We start from the raw sequence: 10112 nt of genomic DNA, 5'->3' as shown, positions 1-10112 counted from the left end.
AGATGAGAGGACACTCGGAGAAGTACTGGGTGGAATCATCCTATGGGACAAGAACTACATCAAGCTTCCAGGCTCGGCCCCAAGGACAACACCGCCTCCGAGTCGTCGCAGGTCACCTACACCTCCATTACCTCCAAGCCCTCCACATGACGTCGGCTAGCACAACACGAGTCTATCTCGATCACCGCCGCCGGACTTGGGTCGTCCGTCTCCGCCGCCGCCCGCACAGGATACTAAGCGGAAGCGTGCCACCAAGAACGCTCCGCCGACGATTTCTAAGCGACGGAGCCCCCCAAAGCGCAAACGGTCGCCCCTCCCAAAGGTACCTCATGCTAATCTTCCTATCAGACCTTATGATCGTACCCCCGAGGAAAACGCCAGGATAGCAAAGGAACATCATGATGCGCAGATGAAAAAGAAGGAACCCGAGCCCCGCCCGGAATACACCGAGAAGCAAATAGCATGGGCAAAATACTTCACGACCCTTCCATCACAGTATGACTTACACCATAAGCCTGATGATTATACACGCACATTGCAGAAGGAATTGAAAAAGAGCATATCACGTGCAAGTGCAAGTGGGAGCAAATCAAGTTCAACTACAAGCAAGAAAAAATCAGACGTTCCTCAGCTTGGACAACAGGCCAAACAGTCGATCCCACCCCTCAAGGTGTTAATCGAGAATGTTCCCCCTCCGGTGCAGGGGCAAGCTTTTGAAATAGCAAAGGACTGGGCGGCTCAATGGGGTGTCTCGGTTGAAGATGTTCTGGCTTCCCAAGACGACAGGTTACCCAAGGCTGTGGTAGCCCCTAAGCCACAGTTTGTCATGGGAGCGCCTTTGGTCAGCAAAGATGATCTTCCAACAAATATGCGTTACTTGCATACATGGTACTTAAGTGAATCAAAGAATGGGAGAACGATGATCGTGGTGAGTGTCCCACGGGAGTACTATGGCCGCTCCGAAGAAATCCATATCGACTTTGCTGAACTCTTCCAGATGTACAATGGCGACGCCCTCGACAAATCGCTTATGAGTTGCTATTGTCTGTAAGTTTTTCAATTCGTTGTCTACATATAACTTGTTTAGTTATTTCAATTCATTGTCTATATATAACTTGTACTCTATTATGCAGAATGAAGATTCTGGATTGTAAAAGTAAGAGCTTCCTAAATATTGGGTTTATTGACCCAGATAAAATACATATAGTGACGCTAACTGATAAACCCAAGGAGACGGAGGAAAACCTTCTAAGGTTTCTAACAGATCAAAATTTCTGTGACCACATACTGTTTCCATACAACTTCAGGTGAGGGTCTTTACTCTGCTGTGTCCATTCACTTATAAGTGTAATTGATAAGTTACACACACACACACACACACACACACATATATATATATATATATATATATATATATATATATATATATATATATATATACATGTGCAGCTTCCATTGGATTCTGTTGGACATTCAAATTGATAAGGGAAGAGTTGATGCCTTCGACCCATTATCGAGACCCTTGGAACAGTTCCAAAGCCTGCAGGGCATGCTCCAAGGGTAATTTCAATCATTCTTGCGCTCTATCGGTCTCTTTCGATGATTTTCTGATATATCAATTAATGAAAAACTTAGCAAATCATTATCCTTGTCGGGCAGGGTTTGGAAGCGGTTCAAGTGCGTGACTCCCGGTAACTTTCCTGAGAAGCTGACCTTTAGAGCGGCTCAGGTAAGTAGTAGTATGATATACTTCTATTTTCAATACATTTATGATGCTAGATTATTATTTTGATTATATATATTATATTCTCGTAAAGTGCGACCAGCAGCCACGGGAAACGCATCTATGTGGATACTATGTTTGCGAGACCATTCGCACGTTTACCTCTGAGCACAAGGATCACAGATTCGACGTAAGCAATGAACATTCACACCTCTATTTTTACCCGTCATTCTTTGTTATCATGATTCATATTCATATTCATCTCCTCTTCTTATATAGTACACGGCCATGAGGACGAATGTCCTACCAGAGCAACGCGCGATTGCTGTTGCAGAGGAGCTTGCGATCTTTCTGAGGACGAAGCTATAGATGACAAAGGACGATTTAGTGTAGCTAGGGGCCATTACTGATGTTCGTCCATGTAATCGAATAGACGGGCTCTAGTCCCGATAATTCAGATCTCCATATAATTGTATATATATGCTCGCTTGTAAGATAAGTTAATCTTATATATATATGCATAATCATTTCTATTTAAATTATATGAAAACTAATTCCCGAACACCAAACGAGGCATCACGTTAATCTCCCGAACACCTAAACCCTAAAACCCCAAAACCCAAAAATAATTTCATTCAAAAAAACCCAAAAATAAGCAAAAATCTGAAACTCTTTAGTCCCGGCCCGTGTAACGAACCGGGACTAAAGGTCCTGCCCCTGGGGTGCTACGAGGCGCCCACGTGGAGCACCTTTAGTCCCGGCTTGTAACAGGGCCGGGACTAAAGGTTAGGCCTTTAGTCCCGCCCCTTTAGTCCCGGTTGGTGAACCGGGACTAAAGCCCCTTACGGGCCGGGGCTAAAGGCCCCGTCCCCACTAGTGATAGTTTGTAGGCTCCTTCTCCTTCGATCCATAGCTTGTGTGCAACCATGGAACTTGTGAGGCTCCGAATGCCAGATGTTGCTCGCGTGCGTCCTTGGGTGGTTCATAATGTAATGGAGGGAAACAACCTGCGATTGGGCCGGAGAGGCTACGGGGATGGGGATGGCACTGTGCGACAGATGAGCATGTGAGCACAACAAGCCCAGCAGGGCAATGTTACGCGTTGCTTGATCTACGAAAGCGGCAGGCAAGGCGCATAGAAAGATTTGGTTGATAGGGGAAGGGCTCCATACCACAAAAAACGAAGTTCGAGGTGGAGTTTCAGCGCCACATTGATGCAGGGGACCGACAGCGCGTCGAGGTGGAGATCTGGTGGCACGTCGAGGCAGAGGTGGCGGCGCGTAGTACCTCCTTAGCCGCCCTCGGGCCTCTCCTTCTTCTCCCCTCTCCTATTCTCCCAAAGATGCGCCGCTGCCAGGTCGGCTTGATCCACAGCCATCGGCTAGCCCTGCCCCTGCCGGTGACCGACGCAACGCATGCGTCGTGGTGATAATGATTACCACAGCCGGTGCAGGCGGGAGCGGCGCTAAGCGGGCGAGCAGGTGGCGAGGCGGGGGCTAGCGGCGGGTACGGGGCCTGGCGACCGGCGGCACTGAGTGGTGGGAGGCGACTCGTGTGGGCGGGGCGGGGCGACCGGCGACAAGAAGGGAGAGGCGGGGGGCACATATGCAGGGTCAAAGGGGAGGCGGGGGTTAGCGAGGGCTCGAGCGTGGGGGCGAGCGATTCCCGAACATGGTGGGGAGTCGTGAGGGGCGACAGGGCGGCATGGGGGCGATGGGGCGACGGCGTGGATGCGGGGCGGCGGGGCGGAGGCGAGGGGACCGGCGGGGCAACGGGGCGGCGGGGCGGAGGCGGGGCTGCGGGGCTGTGTAGCGGCGTGGGGGCTGGCCGAGCCCTCTCCTATTCTCCCAAAGATGCGCGCTCGAGCAGGCCGACGGGGGCGGGCCGATGTGGCGGTGCGGGGGCGAGCGGCGGTTGCGCGAGGCGGGGGCAGGCCGAGCGGCCGAGCGAGCGATGCGGGAGGAGGCGAGCGGCGACGGGCCGAGCGGGGGTGCGGGCGGGGGCGCATGTAGCGAATGGGAGCGGTGGGGGCAAGGGCAGTTGCGCGAGGCTGAGGCGGGCCGAGCGGCCGAGTTCGCGTGCGTGGGAGAGTGGTTCAAGTGCGTGGGTGTTGTTAGCGACGGGATTAGGGTGGGGTTTCGTTAACGAGGGCAACAATTTCGTTAACGATGCTTTGTGACCGTTGATTAAGTGATTAGACGGTTGAGATGGTGAGTTGGATCTGCCCTCTCGTGCTTTTATTAGTAGAGATGGTGGATCTATACCTTCTTGCATCAACTCCATGCCATTATTTTCAATCGACGGAGGTTCAGGCCTCAGGGTTGTGCGGCTCCATCAGTAACAGATAATGTATTTTTTTCGAAAAGAAGGCATCGCCCCGGCCTCTGCATCGAGTGATGCATGCAGCCATTTTATTAAATAAAAACCAGTCTTAAAGAAGTACAGAATAGTCTCAAGCAGCTCAGAATAAAAAATAAAAAGGCTTTACAAGGCGACCAGAACGCCAATCTCAGAGATATCAATAGGCCTAGATAACTATCGACCTATTCTATCATTATGTCGCTTAACAGATAATGTATGAGCAATGCTATGACAAAAATGTGTGAAACATAGGTTAGGGATCTCATCCAGGAAATTGCACTTGTAAGCTAAAATCCTAAAAAGGTTTGCATGTCTGCACCGTAAACAAAACACTCTGTATGATTAGGATCTTCTCCTCTCGCAACCATGTCCTTCAGATCAGAAATGCATCTCTGAAACAAGGACAGCTTCAGTGAAGAATGCATAGGTCCCAGGGAGAACGGCATTGGTGATGGGCATGGTGAAGGAGAAGCATTGGCCGATACTATATAAGATGGGTTTTTTCCTGATGGGTTATATGTGACTGGTTGCCATGCCCTGATGACTGAAAACACCAGTGGAATAAGATTATTTTGGTCCTGAAGAACTTTGGTTTGATGCCATCCGTGGACATTTATTTATGATGGTTCACAATTTCAGATTGCCAAGCTGCAGTAGTTTTCCTTGATAATTGTTATTTATTTGTTCATTTTCTTTTCATGGAAGTATTACTAGACCCCCTTGTTGTGATGATTGGTAATGCGTCCAACAATATTTGTCTAGCTTTGATAGTCAGTAACTGTATACACCTGTGTCTTTCTTTTTTGCACCTACTCGATTCACACAGATTGGAAGAGAATAGTATATACAGTATTTCTGAATGCAATGCTACTTCACAAGGATTTTCATGACATCTGATTCGCTAGCTACATGCAAGAAATTCCGGTATACATGTAAAAAATTATTAACAAAAATCTACTATATGTAAAAATGTTAAAAAGAAAAAAAAGAGGGGCATTCCGAGAATTGAACTCGGGACCTCTCGCACCCTAAGCGAGAATCATACCACTAGACCAAATGCCCTTTCATGCTGCTTTTTCCACATGCCATTTATAAACTGGCGAGGCCCTAAACCCTCACATGTGACCTTTATTTTCTAAATGCAATTAGTAATAAAATTATTATTTTATATTTCCTGAAAATTCAAATGGTAGGTAAAAAAAAGATTAAGCAAGGCTTGTGTGAAATTGATGCACTATGTTTGGTACACAACCAAAATATGAACAAGAGCTCTATATTTATTCTTAACATATCGATATAGAAAATTATACCCATAGACAACCATAGGTTGAACTACTTCTACGATAATAAATACAAAACGATAATAAATACAAATATATTTAATAATATTCATGCTAATAAGTATTAAAATCACTAGCCAACTAGATTAAACTGATAAATTGTTGCTTTTTAGGAAAATGAGTAGAAAATTCTATCACAACCTAGAATTTTGTTGTTAAAGCATATTTTCGGATAGTCACATGAATAAATGGTCAAATCTCTACATTGAGGCCGATAAGTAGTGCATGAAGTAGAATACATGCTTCTCAAATGAGACCGGACTAGATATTTCATTTTAAAATTTCCTTGTATATTCTCAACTTGGGAACAATATACTTTCACAGTAAGTTATCACAAAATACATGAGCTTGCCGATGCTATTTATGATGATCTGTATGAGTTGACAACATATATACAGTCTCGTGTATATTATCCCAATGTTTCTAAACCTATACGGTTGGAAACACACCTTCCCATCCCTCGACCATGACGATGGTATGTCAGGGAGAAATGACCCCCTTGTACGTAGAGGATAGGATGCCTCCCAGCCCTAGAGGACAGAGAAAACTATCCTTAAATATGACCGCTTCTTGACGTATGCTCTATGGGCTCACCTCCCTTTTCGAGGCCTTCAATCTCGTGTCCCTTCGTATGGGCCAAGAAAAAAAAATGTGACCCACTCCGGATGCGACGTGATGTCACTCCTCCTGCCAATGACGGCAGCTCCTATTTGGTGCACAGGTCGCTGCGAAGCGACCTGTCGCGTACCCCCCTAAGCGTCGGTATTCCTAGAGGCCGGCCCATTTCCCGGATTTCATCTCCACATATTTTGGGAAAACCGACTTTTTCTTTCGGTTTTTCTTTATTTTTTCATTTTGCTTTTTATTTATTTTTTCCTTTCCTTTTATTTTTATTTTTATTTTACTTTCTTCTTACTTCATTTTTTATTTTATACTTTTCAATTTACAAACACTTTTAAGTTATCAACATTTTTTAAAAATTTGTGAGCATTTTTTACAAATTTGTGAACATTTACAAACACTTTCCAATTTCAGAAGAAAATGTGTAAGTATAATTTTAATGAGATTTTAATTTAGATTGAGATTGATGTGTGAAAATCAAGTAGGAGGCTTGAATTCTACTCCTCCCTCCATCCTAAAATAAGTAACTTAACTTTGTAGTAGCTTTAATACAAATTTGTACTAAATTTAAGACATTTATTTTGAGACTAATAGAACGTAGAATTTCATTTCAAACGTTTTGAAGCTACACCTAGAATTTTCTAAACTTTGCGGCGGTCTTGGTCTGTAGGACGGTAAAGAGAATGGCCCACCACCACACTCGCACTCGCACTCGCTCACTCCCAGCATCCCAGACCCTCGATCCCCTTTCTCCACCACACCGCGGCAGCCATGCCGCCGGCGCTGGCCTCCATCCCCGTTCCCGACCACCTCTTGGAGGAGATCTTGCTCCGCCTGTCCGCCCCGGACGATCTCGCCCGCGCCTGCGCTGCCTGCACCTCTTTCCGCCGCGTCATCAAAGGTCGCGCCTTTCGCCGCCGCTTCCGCGCACTGCATCGCCCTCCCCTCCTCGGCTTCATGGACGCGGGCGGATTCCACCCTGCCCAGGCGCCTCACCCCTCCGCCCCGCTCGCCAGCGCCCTCGCCCCCCGCGCGGCCGATTTCTCCTTCGTCCCGGCCGTCGTGTCTTCTTCCTCCTACTTCATGCCGCCGGGCGTCCAAGACGACGAGGAAGGCCCCCGCTGGCGCCCCTGCGACGTCCGCGACGGCCGCGATTGGAGATCCATCTACCCCCGCTCCGTCCACATGTGGACCTACCGCCAAGACGGCTGCCAAGTAAGCATCCTCAAGGACTCGAGGGAAATGGGTGACAATGAACTCTGTGACCGCCTCACGTGGACCAAACGGGAGCGGTGCAACGCCGCCGACTTCCACCTCGCCGTCTGTGACCCCCTCTCCAGCAGATACCTGCTGCTTCCAACCATACCTGAGGACCTCGCCGCCCAGCCGCAGGAGTGCCTTTCGGAATTTGAGGCCGTGCTTGATCCCAACACCAGCGACGACTACGGCGACCAACAGCCTTTCAGGTTTAAGTTCAAGTTCAAGGTGATATGCATAGCAAGATACACGACGAAGCTTGTCCTCTTTGTGCTCCCGTCCACAACTATGCAATGGTCTATGCTCGAGTCTCCCATTTCCCCTTCTATTCAACACATGTCCTGTTCTGACTGCGCGCGTGGCTGCTTCTACTGGACACAGCCTTCTGGCTGGAGTGACCATTTGATGGTGCTGGACGCACGCACTTTGAGGTTTTCCACGGTCGACCTTCTCACCGGCTACCATCTGGAGCTCAGCCATCTGCCTGACAAGAGCTTCGGTCATCGTAGCCTAAATGCTGTTGTGATGGGCCGAGAAGGAACCCTCGACATGTTTTCTCTTGTCTCTCAACACGGATCCTTTACCATCCACCATACCTCTCTGAAGAATAATTCGCAACAATGGAAGCTAGAGAATATCATACAGCTTCCTGGGCAGTATCATTCCATTTGCACAATGGGTGCAGCCGAGGGATTCTTCTTCTTCCGCGGCGCTCCAGAAGGTGGTATTCATTTTGAGAATGTGGATTGTTACTCAATGGAGGTCAAGACTTATGAAATTACCAAAGTATGCACAAAGATGGGGAATACCTACAATCCCAGACATGCACTCCCATACTTTAGCTTCCCGCCGCTGTTATCGGAACCAACTATCTGATCAACTGGTAAGCCTAATTATTTCAGTTTATGTTGCCATTGGGTGCCTGCTTTGATTGCTCTATTCACATGGTTATATGGAGAATTAATTATTGTTCTATTGGTCCTGACTACCTCATCAAACTAGCTAGGAGAGGTGGCCAATTGATGGGTTTTATAGGCTGATATCTGTCCTTTTTCCTTGATCCTTCGATCAGCACCACCATCGTTTTTGTAACCGCACTTCTCCCTGCTATGTTTTAATATACGCCAGCATCTAGCTGGATCTTTCAAAAAAAATAGGCTGATATCTGAATACTCTTTATTTACCTTGTTGTGTTTTCAAGAGCATAAAGTTCACATGTCATGGTCTGCTATTTTTTATTTATCTTGATTCACTGCAATAAGATGGCTCTAGGATTCTTGGGAAGCACGAAGAAACAGCTTTTGCGCCTTTGTTTTAAGCTATATTGTACTCTGCAATTTAGCAGATAGGAAAGATTCCCATCGGATCAACTGCACACTTGCTTCGCATTTCTACTCCCATGGTTATATATAGAAAGTTAATTATTGTTCTATGGGGCTTGACTACCTTTTAAACTAGCTAGCACAGGTAGTCAATTCATGGTTTGATTCTGCATGCATGTTTAACCCCCATGTATGTGATTGAGAATATTAACTGAAAAGAAGGATTACACACTAGTTTCGACAGCTAGTTTTGATCGCTCCATATCTTAGGAGAGGAAATGGCTTTCGCGCTTGCATCTTTATGTAGGAGTACATCGTTAGTCATACATAGCACTTACTACAGATCATTCATTCAGTTGAACTAAGATGTTTAAAACAAGAATGTTGTATAACCTGTAAATTGAGGTTTGAAAGCCCCGAGTCTTCTATTTATGAGCACTCCTTATTTACCATGTTCTGTTTCCAAGAATAGATAGGGTTCACCTGTGTGGTCTGCCAACTTCTGTGTATATTGCTTCCAAACTGCAAAATCAGCAGCTTCTGTGCCTTTGTTCTTAAGCTATGTTGTACTCCCTCTGTTCCTAAATATAAGTCTTTTTAGAGGTTTCACTAGGGGACTACATACGAACGTACATAGACACATTTTAGGGTGTAGATTAACTCATTTTGCTCTTTATGTAGTCTCCTAGTGAAATCATTAAAAAGACTTATATTTAGGAATGGAGGGAGTACTCCACAGTTTAGCACATGCATGCTTCCTAAGAAATTGGGATAGGGAAGTTTCCCATTGCATCAACTGCAGTTGTTTTGATTTTCTAACTAAATACGTACATGTCTGCAGATCTGAGACTGCTTGCTGTTGTTTTGGTCTTGCTTGGGCTATGTACGCCTGGAGTTGGATGGCAGATGTTCAAGATTGTGCTGATGCAATTTGATGTCTGTAGTAAGCGTCTGTAGTAAGCGTTGTATGTGTATGTAAGTAGGATATGTTGTCAGAAGGCTGAGTTTGGTCTAAGACTCTGGTTTATGTTATGTAGTGATGTTTGTGTTGGAAGACTTGGGTTTATGTTCACCCTCTTAATCAGTCTAGATGAACTAGCTTTTATCTGCATGAGGGAATGAGTTTGTTAATTTCGAGTTCATGGATGATTGAGTTTCTTGCGCACTGAGCATGGATGTTTTGTTTGATGACTGGATGTAATAGAGATGGATATGATACAAACATCAACTTTCAGAGCTTGAGGTTTCTCAAAAAATATGTAGTCAAAGTTGAGCTGAGAGCATCAGGTCCTCTATCAAATGTGCCCACAAGTTCCAGAAACCAGGAATTTACCATCTATTCTACCTTTTTTTGCGAGAAAAACTTTCAATCCATTCATCTTCAATCATGGTAATATAACAAAAACTAGAAACAATAAAAATTACATCCAGATCCGAAGACTATCAAGCGACGACTACAAGCATTGAAGCGAGACGAAGGCGCGCCGC

General features: G+C 45.9%; 1 protein-coding gene and 1 non-coding gene across 2 annotated transcripts; one reads left to right on the top strand and one right to left on the bottom strand.

Moving 5' to 3' along the window:
- Positions 1 to 5074: 5074 nt before the first annotated feature.
- On the bottom strand, positions 5075 to 5146 carry TRNAP-AGG. Its single transcript has one exon. It is a non-coding gene; the product is annotated as a tRNA-Pro (tRNA).
- Positions 5147 to 6738: 1592 nt separating this feature from the next.
- LOC123408478 lies at positions 6739 to 9766 on the top strand. Its single transcript, XM_045101581.1, has 2 exons — positions 6739 to 8185; positions 9466 to 9766. The coding sequence occupies exon 1, from the start codon at positions 6817 to 6819 to the stop codon at positions 8176 to 8178; it is 1362 nt and encodes a 453-aa protein (XP_044957516.1). The 5' UTR covers positions 6739 to 6816; the 3' UTR covers positions 8179 to 8185; positions 9466 to 9766.
- Positions 9767 to 10112: the final 346 nt, after the last annotated feature.

This window comes from Hordeum vulgare, chromosome 7H, assembly GCF_904849725.1.
Source record: "Hordeum vulgare subsp. vulgare chromosome 7H, MorexV3_pseudomolecules_assembly, whole genome shotgun sequence".
NCBI classification, from domain to species: domain Eukaryota; kingdom Viridiplantae; phylum Streptophyta; class Magnoliopsida; order Poales; family Poaceae; genus Hordeum; species Hordeum vulgare.
The sequence above is the reverse complement of the archived record's forward strand: the minus strand, read 5'-3'. Positions and strand labels throughout refer to the sequence as shown.